Below are 13640 nucleotides of genomic sequence, written 5' to 3'. Positions count from 1 at the left end.
AGATACTTCAAGTTACACCAATGAATACAATAATTAAATTAAATGAGTAAAGACAGCAATACACAAAAATGGATTGGACGTCTAGCACCTTTAATGACAGCCAATGAAGTAATGGAATGCCCTGCAAAGGATTGGAAAATAAAAGTCAATGAAACAGTTAAGGTCTGCCACAAGTAAGTAAAATTCAAATGGTAATCTTTAAGTATAATGACCATTTGTTCGATCCGGTCAAGGATCAGCCATTAATTTTGGCTCTCAAACCATATGATGTAAACATACAGTCACACCCACACAAAGGATTAGTTGTGATGCCCAACGGACAGTGTGTTACGTGCATAAAAGAAGCTGTGGCCCTAGTGAAGCAGCCTTTCAGGAGCTGATAAGGTCGCATCTGTGTGTCATTTGACCCAGTCACTGAACAAGTATGACCATTGTTACCTCCTACTCACCTCATTTTCCATCTTGAGGCTCCTTTGAATAATTTATGAAGCATGTCTTTTGAGGAAATATCTGCTCATTGTGAAGTCTGGACTTTTTTTTTTTAATTTACATGTCAGGCTTTCGTTAACAAGACTGACACATTTTGATTAAATATGACAACAGCGTCAAGTGAGTCACTGGTCATCATATTTAATCAGAGCCGACACACTACCACAAGGGGGGCACAAGGTGTTGTAGGGGTATCAGTGAACTGACACACTGTATATCATCAGTCACATTGAAGAGAATGGACAAGATCCATCAGAAGGCATATTGTTGGCACTTCCCAGACATGTTCAAGCTGCATTTGATCAAAAGTGAACGTTCATGCTGAACCACTTACAGCTCCACAACAGCTTAATATTATTTTTATGAATTAATATTATAATAATCCAATACAAAAAGTAATATTATTAATTAATAACTTACTTTTACCAGTAACTTCATACATAATAACTCCAGACAAATCTATGAATGTACTTGCAGCTTTTATTGAAATTGGAGGAAATCCTATGTCGTTTGTTGTATGGACACTATAGTGTTTAGACATAATTTTTCATAAGTGAACCAATCAGAGGTTGGTTTCAGCAGTATGGGGAAGTCTTTCCAGCATCACCCACAGCACAAGCATGGCCCACAAAAGCATTATGATCACTTTCAAGCGGAATAATGTTACTTCCCCAAACACACTTATAAAATGAACTACGACCTGAGACTCTACACCAGGCCCTCTCAGGGACATTCATGTACAAATCATGGCCAATCCCAATCCTTTAGTCTACATTGTCAAAACAGACTAAGCTCGCTAGTGCAGTTGCTATTTTTCTCACATAAATATCCACAATCCAGGTGGGAGTTGCTGCCTAGAATTCTGATGTCACACAAGTGCACGTTGACCACAGGTCGTACTGGTCATCTTGCTGGACTGCAGGCTTCAGCAGTATCTTTGATATTTGAACGACCTAAGTCCCGATGCCTTTCACATTTGGTTAGAATATCAACTTCTTCATAGTAGCTGGAAAAAGACAGAATATTCATAGGATAAGTTCAATGAGTAACAAAGTCAGATTTTTGTGCAAACACTGTACATAAACTTGTAATGGACAATTACACAACCATAAAATGTATCTGCCTCTTTAAATTCTCGTGCTGGCGCTTGGACCATACAGAATAGTCAACCCAGATATTTTCCGAACCACAGAGCAGAGGGGGAGACAGGAAAAGCTTTGAACCTCCTACAATTACTAAAGTAAAACATGCCCTCCCACAATCCACTCTTAAGAAACAGAAATGTGTGTGTGTTTGCCTCTACTGTACACTATATAATAAATCCTGCAGCCAACACCCTTCGGAATTGCTACGTTCAATAAAGCAATTTATATGCCTGGTATAAATAGCTATTGCAAGTAAGTTAGAGGCGATATGTGACCCAGGTGTGAGTAGGATGCAGTGAAATATACAAGCACCAGTCTCTAAATAAAAGTGCTGATTTATATTTTTCAAATCATGGTGGTTGGGTTATAGCTAGAAACATCAGATACGATTCGGGCTTTTCATTACTTGTTTCCAGGCCTTCTAATTTTCTTTTGCGCCCCACTGTCTCCTTTTCTCGCAGAACTTCAACTGAGCAGTTGGGTCGAGGAAGCTGGGGTCCCGGAGTGGGACCAGGCCGATTGCTGAAGTACTTCATCTTCAGAGCCTGGTATGTATAAATATGAAAGTCACAATTAAAAAAAAACATTAATTATGGGACTTGTTGTGAAAGTTAAATATGTCTTTTCCCCCCTGTATAGACTCAAGAATTGTGTTCCAAAGTCACCTGTGTGGCTGTGGTCCTGGTTGAAGGATTAAATGTGAAGAGGCCATGTAGCAACTCTAGTAAGTCATCTGTAGCTGCACTAAATATGTGTTCAAGCGGTGTACCAGGAAATATTTTGAACGGCACGTAGTCTGGTAGACTACTGACTCCCTGTAAAGTAGAACACAGTAAAAATGATCCTGATATTTTAGAAGAAACACCTCCAAAAATCAGAAAAGGAAATGCATACAGGCCATGTCTCCTCAGTAGGTGTCCCAAGTGCTTCAAAGATTTTGGTAAGCTGGTCAAGATCAGAGTCCCCACCAAGAAAGGGTATCTAAAAAAAAAAGACAATATCAAAATCATTGTTAGCTTTTATGATGTTTTACATGCTTGTCAATAGTGTGTACATACCCGAAGGAGCAACTCTGCCAGAATGCATCCCACCGCCCACATGTCAACACCAACTCCATACATTCTGGCACCAAACAGAAGCTCGGGAGAGCGGTACCACCTTGGAAAAATATTAAAATGGCTTACTAATAGCTCTACACCTCCATAAATATACAACACTTACAGTCTTTGTATTAGGTTGACCTTAAAATGGAATACAATCCATCTATTATCACACTGCTTTGTTTAGTTTTCCTTCTGTCATAATGGTTAAATATAGCAAATGTTGGGGTCCTGCCAGGGATGTGGTGCACCGTGGATAAAAAAATAAATAACTGTACTGCTGCCAACTTGAATATACATCTTAATAGCTCCCCTCATAAATGATGAATCTTTATAATAGTCATCATATTTCTCTCCCTGCCCCAAGTGGTTTTCATGGAACAGCACCGACCTGGTAACAACTTGATGAGTGTAGACCCTGTTAGGGCTGCCGAAAGCTTTGGCCAAACCAAAATCAGCCAACTTTAACACTCCATCTCCATCAAGCAGCAGATTATTGGGCTTCAAATCCTGCAAAGAGATTACAGCAAATGTCAAGTACAGTCTGTGGATGTTTTGAATTAGGACTAAGTTCCTTCCTGAGATACTTTTGCCTTATCTTGACTAACTATTGATGAATGTGATGACATCCTGGCAGTGTTTTTTTAAAACTTTTTTTTTTTTTTTTTTTTTACATTGCATCTGATAGTATCTGTAGTTTTCCACAACCATAGAAACGTATTCTGTGCATACATAATATGGTCTATTTGCTTTACCCTGTGTAGGACCCAGTGTTGATGCATGTATTCTAAACCCTGTAGTGTCATGAGTATGTAGGCTTTGATATGGGCTGGAGTGAGGACAAGGCTGGTGTCCTTGATGATCACCTTAAAAAAAGAAAGAAAAACATGAGTCAATTAATCCAGTTCACAGGGATATTTCAAATCAGTATTTGAATATAATGTATTTTTTTTTTTTTAAAGATTCTGAGCCTAATTCAGATGTATGCTGTTATATATAATCATATTTAATTGGATGACCACAACCTCCATATCAGTTTCCATGAAGTCAAAAACCAGACTGATGTTTGATTTGTGTCCAAATGCATCAAGCAGCTGAAACACAAAGTTGATGAGAATAAAATACAATATACCTCTTTAAGTTGCATCATTAAGTGTTCAGATATAAAATTAATTTAAAAAAAATGTACCCACCCCAATAATATTTGGATGATGAAGCTCCTGCAGTAGTTTAATCTCTCGTAAAGCAGTCCTGTTGATACCTAGAAATGAAAATAATCATAGATGACTTCAGAGTTGATATCTTATAAATCCCACACAGTCTGCTGAATGAGTCCAAGTTACCATCTTTAGCTTCAGTTCTGTGGCCAACTTTAATCTATCAGGGAATAAAAAATAATTAATATACATGCACCAAAATAGCCCAAAGTTATTGACAGATTGAGAACTGAAGCATTCACCTTTTTAATGGCGACTATGGTGTCTGTTGTTTTGTCTCTTGCTTTGTACACTGTGGCAAACTAGATATGGGAAATGGACATATGGATTATTTCCTGAACATTGAGGTCACTTTATCAGGTTAATTACAGTACAATCCCTTAAAGAGAAATTCTAGAGATATAACGGCGATGGACGTCCAATCCTTTCTAACTGGCAGGGCCATTCCAAGTCAAAATGAATTGGATGTCCCCCGTAGTCAATGAGTATCCGATAACCATTTTTAAAACCCTGAAACTAAAGGAATATGATCGATCGCTCAATCAGCATGCACACAGAGGCTTTTGTTGACATGACAACCGGGTTACTAGCATGCCCCCCACTACAGCATACAAGTAGGCACCGGAAAACAATCACATACACACTTGAAAAGGAAAAAGACTCTCGACAAATATAGATCCACAACGATCACCTGGCCTTCTCCGAGAAAATCCAACTTTTCGTAACGCTTCGATCTGGACTTGACATCAACCGCCATCGCGGTTTACAATGCCAAGAACATCAACTTCCTCTTAGTTAAAGGACCATAAGTAGTGTTTCCGGGTAAGGGAAAAAGAGATTCTTTGGTGCAGCACTGTCATCTACTGGTAAGAAATGTCAATTCGTGCAAAGCATCAAAAGAAAATTGAGCTGAATGATCGTTGCTTAAAAAAACCCTCATTGTTTTTGGTTATTGTTTTTTTGTGGACAAAATTGCATATTTTGCATATGTATGAGACATCTAATCAAGTCAAGTTTTTTTTAAGTACAGCCTTAAAGTTAAACCATCAAAAAGATCTCAAAGTGCTTTACATACACCCAATTGACAATAAAATAATAATAATAATAATAATAATAATAATAATACCTCATATTTATTTTAAATATAGAAGAAAATAACAGAAATCTTAAATTACCTGTGTACGTGATAAAAATATTAGTAAAGTAATCTGCAATAAAATACAAGAAGAAAAAAAGGGTATTATTTATTTTTTACGTATTTATATATTTTAAATCAGCAGTGTGGTTATGTACAATGTCCATCCATTTTGCACAACCCTAACATTTCACCTCTCTTCTGCTGTATTCCATTCCAAAATATCCCAGCAGTTCTTCGTATGATGCAGCGCAGTTACTCAACTGCAAAGTGTAACCACAATAAATGTAACTCCGAGAACGTCAATCAAAACTGAACTGAAATGGAAATTTCAGATAAACGGATTTATCTTAGTGATTTTGTGTTTGCAAATATAGAAAACGTACCATATCCGTGAAGGTTCTCGTGTACATTGGTATAATTTCCTCCTGATTTGCCCCCCCCCAAAAAATCTAAAATGTATTTTCTTTTAACAGATTGACATCGCTCTCGTGGGAGTATATTCTGTCAGTGAGGGAGCTTTTGTGATCCATGCACCGCTGAACACATCTCTGCATCCCATCTCCATACACAGTAGATGCCCTCACATCCCACAGGATTAGGCAAGGCTCCTCTCTTATGACCCTCCTGTAACACACACACACCAACAGGGACACACACACACACACACACACATCTTTCATTTTCATGTTACATTTGACAAGAGAAGTGTGAAGGATAAACGGGCCTAATACACCCCTCACTCGCTCTTCAGACTCATGCACATTCTGTGCGTGTGCTGACAGCTCACAGACGTGACTGACAGCACCGTATGTGCTCATACAACCATTTCTTTTTCAGACTTCTGCAGCAGCCTTTCTTAGTGCTTTATTGTCAACCTCTAGAGACGTTTTTGGCAGGCCTTAATGTGGATTATTACTGTCCACTGGCGGACATAACTCAAAAACACTTAGCTTACTGACTCTTAAAACAAATATGACATGTTGATACCCTTGTCTAATTCAGCTATCATTTGAGTGTGTTCTCATGCTCATTCCTCTCATGTCTTTCTCGGTGACTGCGGTGGGTGAGTTATAGAGGCATAAGTGCTTCTGTTGGCGTTTATATAGTTTGGCACAGTAAATCTCGAGATGGAACAAGTAACGTTATGCCCACTAACTCACTCTGGTTATGTGTCACATTAGCAGATGGTGATGCTGTTGAATTGCCTTGTGTGTACAAGCATACTGAGCAGGGGGGTGAAACCACAAGGCTGTTTATCAAACTCATAGGAAGTGGGTGTTGTTGAACCAGTGCTTGCCATCGAACCACCACATCCTGTTTCACGGAGCCTGAGAATGTTCACATCAGGTACTGTTGACAATATGTAACATGTGGCCACAACACAAAGCTATACACACAAGAAAGATTTGATCTGCTTATCTCAGTAACCATATCAAAGAAACATTGTTCATGCCTTTATTGATAATTTACATTGGAAAACAATCGACGAGAGTCCCCGAGCCAAGAATGTCACAAATAGTGTACAAGTTAGTTAGGAACACTTGGAATTTGGTCGGTTTGCCTGTCACTGTATCTCAATGGTATAGATTATATGAACAAAGATTCATTCATCAACCATGCACACTCACAACCATAATTTAGGGGGAATTTAGAGAGTCCAATCTGCCTACCATGTATGTTTTTGGAATGTGGTAGGAAACCAGAGTACCCGGAGGAAACCCACGCAGAATATGCAAACTCCACACATGGACATGACCTGGATTTGAACCCAGGACCCCAGAGCTGTGAGGCCAACACACTAACCACTCGCCCCACCGGGCCACCGGAGTTTAAAATGCTTCCTCAATTTGACTCTGTTGTTGACTCGGCATAATAATGGTTGAACAAGAGTGAACTCTCAGAATCATGCGAATACAGAGACAAATTAAGTGCGGTAGATAAGTCTCACACTGAAACTACCACAGAGTATTTCCTCAATTAGTGGTCAGTTGTGTTTGTTTATTTCCTGAATTTCATTACACCAACTGTCCATGTGAATAGAATATACTGTGAAATCTACAAAATGTAGACTGACTTGATGAGACAGGTTCCTATCAGATTGGAGAACTACAATACTAGTATATGGAACTAGTATGGACTGACCACCTTAAGATATCACACTGCACATACTAAATACTATTCATATAAATACAGGATGTATACATATACATGATGTTCAAGTCTTTGAGTATTGTATTTATATTTTTTTTAATCAACTTCGTAGAACTTGAGTAAAGACAAGCTGTAGAGAAAATGAATGGATTGCTGTATAAATAACAATGATTACTGAATATCCCAGTTTCTTTGTCGAGTATCTGTGCATCAACATAGACACTTGTGCAGGACTTCAGATGAGCCTATTTGATTGCCGCTACTCCTTGCAAGACAAAAAAAATTATGATAATGTCCTCATGAGTGGTGGGGGATGGGACATCAACTCTTCAGATTGACAGAGACAGCATGGAGCCACAGTTAGAAGTATTTAAGGCAGTGTTTTCTGTTGTCTTGGTTACCACTTGCATAGCTTTTTTGGCTCTGGTCTGTAGATCCTGTCAGAGCTGGTTATCACTCTCGTTACAGGGATTTCAAACCAGTCACAAAACGAAGCCCAAGGAACATTGTAGGATGCAGGATTTCTAATGTAATTTTAAATACATTGAATTGACATTTAATTTGGTCTTCAAAGCCAGAAAAGATGTGTATAAAAGATACAGCTTTGTAAAAATAACCTACCTATTTTTTTTGTCATTGACCCTATTGTTATCTTATTCGGCAGATTTACTTTATGTACTATCCAAATATGGCAATAGATTAATTTTAGAATTCAAGGAATTTTGTTATACTAAAAGTCCACAAGAAGTGAGACAATATGTCTGATGTGAAAAACGTAATAGTCTATTCTAGTCGATTCTCTTTAGCAGGTTAATCATTGTATGTAGAATGTGGTTTCACAGTGGTTCATGTCAGTGTATCTGGCGTAAGCGAGTGTGTTACCAAGGAGTCATTTACTTCATTAACCCAGCTAGATAGCTAAGGCCTTGCTAATCAACCTTGTCACACGTCCCATTAATTCATCACTCTATCTGCCCGGCTTTCGCTCCCCCTGACTCTCGTACACACAAACACAAATTGCATTGTTACTCACAACACAACACGCAAGCACACAGCATTATCGCACCAGACACCATTTCTTTTTTCATGCGTCTATAGTCATGCTTCTGTCTGGGCTGACCCCATTAGCCGGGTCGGTCCCATGGGTTTCTTAGCTCTGATGAACCCTCTGCTGCCCTTTCAGATTAGTGGACTCCCTGAGAAAAGCCCTTCATTGATGGGATCCCTTTTCCCACTCACAATGTCATCTCAAGGTTAGCACAATGATTCTCACTGCTCTCGTTCCAGACACACTCATTGGAGTGCACTTTTCAGATGAACATCCAGGTGGTGTTATTATTTTCATTAAGAGCTCTCTTGTCTATATTATTCATAAAACCAGCAGTTATTCACTCCCACCTCACTTTGATTTATGTCCTGATTCTTTTGCCAACGTGTTAATTAATCGTTAAAACGTTTTTCTACCTCCCCTCATATCGTTCTCTCTTAAGACCTCTAAAACCAACGCGAAATCTTTTGCCACATTACACTGTGTGATTGGTCCTTAGTGAATAAGAGGGATTTTCACTTATGCATTGCAAATCGGGCAACGGGAATTAATTACTTGGAGTCCCACTTGAGGCAATGAAGACATTTTCGCAGAAATGGCAGAGAGCGAGAAAGAGAGAGACAGAGATGAAGGAATTGGGACAGTGTGCAGCATGTCGTCAGATAAATGAAGACTCTAAGACACATTTATCTTTATATGTTCAATTTACGAAGCGAGTGATTTCTTGTAGCTGTGAATAGAGATGAAATGATTATCTTGATCATTCAGGCACAAATGTTGGCCCGTCTCTGTCTACTCCATCATAATTCAATATTTACAGTTTTAAGCTGGAAAATGTCTCCCACTTGGCTGCCTGTATCTGGTCTCCATGGCAACACATTTGCGGAGGAAGAGTGCCATCTGTATGTGTCCGCGTATCTGTGTGTAGTGTTTTCTGATACACTGCAATTGATTGGTTGTTGGGGAGCAGCTGTTGACCTCTATAGTCTCGAGGGTCTCTTTGTATTCTTGCACATATCCCAAATCAATACACACACATACACCAGAACATTTGCACACACATACGCACTGACAGACGGGTGACAAATTAATAATTAATGGCTGGAGCAACATTATAAATGCAGATGTGTCTTGGCCAGAGGGATGACGAATGATTTGGTGAGTTTGATAAATGTAGTGGATTACAACACTCGGCAAGACGAAGCCCAAAAACGCCCCCTTAGTAATAAGACGCAGTTATTTCTAAATTGGCAAGACATTGCTTTGATGGGATTTTTTTTTACTTTTAAATTTGTATGCTTTAGGTGCAAATAAACAGATCTAAGAGCTGCTATTGAACCATTGTCCAGGGTTTCCTCGACAATAATGAAAATCACAATTTCTTGCATTAATACCTATAGCATTTTACTGATGAAACCAATACTTTGGGGCATTCTATGTCTAGTCACATGATACAAGACTGATGGTAGAGTATACATAAATAAAGCTCATAAAATTAAACCGCATTATCTTGTAGTATTCAAAAATGCTTATATTAATATTTGATGACTGAAGAAACATTACAATTGCAGATTTCTCTTCATCCAAGGCATCTCAGAATCGTTAATGAGTATGATAATGGCTGGAATGATGTGCTGCACCCTAGCCAAACACAATATTATTATTTGACCTTTTGACCTTCACTCGCTCGCATACAGGTACACGGACATAATGATAATGCAGAGTCTGAACTTTCAATCTGTGCCTTTATACTATGCTGTTGAGCACACAATCAAAACACCACCTGAACTAATGAAATACCCTTTAGATATTCTTTTACTAATACACACATCCACACAAACAATAAAGGTCACCTGATATAATTAGCATTTATTGTTCATGTTTTAGGGATGTTTTCCATACAAGGAAGGTCAGGTTTTACATTTGAGCGGAAATTCAATGTAACTCTTGACAATGATCACGTGATGGAACTGTAATCTATGGCTCAATGTGTTTCCACAGACAGTAGTTGGACATAGCAAGGTAAAAAAATGTTTAAAATAAACTGAATTGGATGACCTTGTTGCATAGTCCCACAAAACACATATGTTCAATTACTCCATGCTTGTCATCATCATCTACAGTCATTTTAGCAGTGGTTAATGATCCAAAAAGGTCTTGTGCAGACAAAGACAATAAAACATGTTAATTGGTTCACTAGAGGGTTTGCATAGTGTCACTCATAAAAAAAATACACAATAAAACAGCATATGATGAGATTTATGGTTAGTTAGGACCCAAAGAAACTATAGAGAAAAGTGCACATTTAAATGGAAGTCCTGCTTTTGTGAAGGATTTTACACCTTTTGTATCATTCAGATCGTAAGATATGAATCTTGCTAAACCAATGAAATTTTATTATTGTTCTGAAGGTGATAAAATACTGGTATTGTAATTTCCTTTTTACTCCAATTTCTACACTGGTACGTAATTCATATTCCAAAATGTATTACTCAATTTATCTAAAATCAAAAGGTCTGTTGTAGAGAGTTCTATTTCAAATAGATAGGTTCAGAAAATGGATGAAATTGAACTTGTAAGTCATGTAAACCACTATAGCTCTTGCGTTCGGTTTCATTTGTGGCTTGTAAGTGTGGTCGGTTTCAATGACTCGGTATATTCAAAAGGGAGGGGGGTTCATTTTGGCATGCGAATTCAACCTTTTTATTGGGTAGTCGCCGCCAGTGCTTAAAAAAAGAGCATTAGATTAGGTCAGGGGTGCTCAAACTTTTTTGCTCAAAGATCTACTTTTCAAGGAGCCAACTTTGCGCGATCTACCCTTTTTTTCCAGGCCAATGACCAAGATCAGCAGTTATGTATGCTGATGATATACCTGATGTCAGTACCTAAGGACCCAAAGTAGTGTAGGCAGGAAGTTGTCATGCATGGACTCGCCATAGCGCTGTTTCCCAGCTCAAGTCTTATTTAAAATTTTAATGTATTTTTTGACTGGATCAAATCTTACTGTCATGCGATCTATCAATAGTAACTTAGCGATCGACGGGTAGTTCGCGATCGACGTATTGAGCACCCCTGGTGGGTATTTTGATGAAATTAAGAAAGTCGCGCTGATGGAGTTTCCACCAGGTGGAGGCGATGTCGCTCCTTCTGCCGTCTCCCATTCCTCTCCATTGCTCGCCCACAGCTCCGCTCACTCGGCTGGCTCAGATCATTACCAGACACCAGGCTTTAGGCTCTGACATTCACCGATCGGGAAAGCAGAGCGAGAGCAGACGCGAGAGAGCGCACAGTCCCAGTCTTGATCCCGTGCGTGCGACGAGGGAGTGGGGGAAGCCACCTCGGGAGCGACAGCGACTTCTCCGTGCTAGCTCTTCGGCTTGAGAGCGTGGGCTCGACGCCGAAATTTGCCTATTTGGAGCCGGCTCCCTTGAAGCTCGAAGACGGATGCGGGCATGTTTTGACTGCGGTCGTAGTCTTCGCACCTCTCTTCGGACGGATTTGTGAGGGATCTTAACTTACGAAGCTCCGCCACATTGGCCGGCGGTCCTGCGAGGCGCCCCGGGGACGCGCTCTGCTCTGTCCGGCCGCCAGGCAAGCCGCAAAGGGCCCCGGAGAGAGGGCTTCGTTCAGCTCGGAGTTGAACATAAACGTCTCTAATTGGATTCCTCCTCCCTTGGCGGTTTCTCTTTTTTTTCTTCTTCTCATCACAACGACTGCATAACCCATTTTTTCCCTTTCCAAAGCAACATTGACGCCATTTTCCTCGAGGTTTTTGCGTCAAAAAGCATCCAAGTATAATTTTAGGAGCGTGTGACAGCTCCCCGGGAGGCTGTCAGCCCATCCGTCGCTAGTATAAAAATGTGTCTAAATGGATTGTAAATGATCTTGATAAATAATTTACAGGTCAGAGCTCAGTGTTTGACAACATTAAACATGGGTAAGTGGACTCCTCCTGCACCTGAATACACTTGTATGTAAAACATTATACTATCCGCAGTGTGTGTTGATAATAATCCTGCTTTGATTGTGTATTTACAGTGATAGTATATTGTAAATAGCAATTTTGTACCTGACCTTTGTAGTTTTGGGGCATGTTTGTTTCCCATTGGAAAAGGTGCAGAGCAGTGCACTTGGGTAGGAGTAGTAATTAGAATGGCGTATTTTAGTGTTATTTGTACCGTGAGGAATGGAAATTCAGTCATAACTCAGAATGAAGTGCATAGTAGTGATAATGGATTTCAGCTGCAAGAAATGCAATTAACCCTAAAGTTGTAAAGTTTTGCAAATATAATTTTTGGGGGGTAAAAAGTCCAAGTCTAAACTTGCAGAAACTTGGAAGAACTGCTATTTATTGCTTGATCTGACATTCCATGTAGGGCACATTGTGGAAGATTTTTGCATATGTCATGAGACCTATGTTCAGCAAGCATTGAAAGGTCTACTAATTTGTCTTCTCGTTGGCCTTTTTGACTCTGCGATTTCCAACATAAAATGGGTCTCATTAAGAAGAATAATGGAAAAAATACAAGAAGAGCATACCTTTGGATTATTGTACTAGAAGTAAAATGTCTCACATCTGAAGTGGTATGTTGTCAATTGTTTTCAAATTTATTTGTGTAATAATGCTGAAAACAGCTGAATCCCAGTTCATCTGTCATGCAAATCCCATTAGCTCAACCCCATTAACACCAAACTAGGAATTTAAGTCTTTGAAGTGGTAAGAGTGGCCAATGTATGTTTTCTAAATGGGGAAATATCATAGTTTTTTTAATGTCCTTGTAAAAAAAAAATGCCACACATTCAGTGCTAGGTGGTTCACTTAATTGGTACTTGGGGGACTTTGATAAGGTGTTCACTAGATATTGATTGTATGCTAGCTCAGCCACTAATGTTCACCTGCTTCTTTCAAAGTGTTGCCACTTGAGTAGCTGTTGAACTACACTTAGATATCTCTTAACAGCGGGCACCCATTCCTATCCCTCCAAGTACTTTGTTCAATGTACACTAATGTAACCCCAATTATTGGCCTCCAAGGCACAGTATATCAAGTGTGTTTTGTTTTCATTTGCCCCTTCTTGACGTCACTACTTAGGATTGCCAAATGCTCTCATGTGGCCTCCCTGTTGCGTCAAACAATGTAGGCCAGAATTATATTGACGTTATGTGTGCAGGTGAAGCCCATAAGGAAAAGGAAAGTAAGCAGTGGCTGTCAGCAGCCCCCACAAACATCAGCCCTGGGAGATAAATAGACATGCATGAATTATGTGGGTAAAGTGTGGAAAATTGGTGAGGTCTGTAGAATGTGTTGAGGAAGGTCTAGGGAAAATAATGCGCTGGTAAAGAAGTGGAACT

General features: G+C 39.4%; 2 protein-coding genes across 2 annotated transcripts in view; one reads left to right on the top strand and one right to left on the bottom strand.

Moving 5' to 3' along the window:
• Positions 1-955: 955 nt before the first annotated feature.
• cdk7 (cyclin-dependent kinase 7) lies at positions 956-4771 on the bottom strand. The gene is made up of 12 exons (XM_077601533.1): positions 4643-4771; positions 4194-4253; positions 4078-4111; positions 3928-3995; positions 3760-3828; positions 3490-3600; positions 3126-3244; positions 2693-2792; positions 2529-2615; positions 2300-2449; positions 2041-2179; positions 956-1495 (listed from the first exon to the last, which is right to left on the bottom strand). Exons 1-12 carry the CDS (start codon positions 4706-4708, stop codon positions 1470-1472), a joined length of 1029 nt encoding a protein of 342 aa, XP_077457659.1. The 5' UTR covers positions 4709-4771; the 3' UTR covers positions 956-1469.
• Positions 4772-11179: 6408 nt separating this feature from the next.
• Positions 11180-13640, top strand: part of setbp1 (SET binding protein 1) — a 37780-nt gene continuing 35319 nt past the window's right edge. Inside the window, exon 1 of the mRNA XM_077600288.1 lies at positions 11180-12225. The gene's annotated coding sequence lies outside the window, so the exon portion shown is untranslated. The remainder of the gene's footprint in view (positions 12226-13640) is intronic.

Source organism: Stigmatopora argus, chromosome 5 (genome assembly GCF_051989625.1).
Source record: "Stigmatopora argus isolate UIUO_Sarg chromosome 5, RoL_Sarg_1.0, whole genome shotgun sequence".
Lineage (NCBI taxonomy): Eukaryota > Metazoa > Chordata > Actinopteri > Syngnathiformes > Syngnathidae > Stigmatopora > Stigmatopora argus.
Note: the sequence above shows the minus strand (reverse complement) of the source record. Positions and strands in the feature narration are given on the sequence as shown.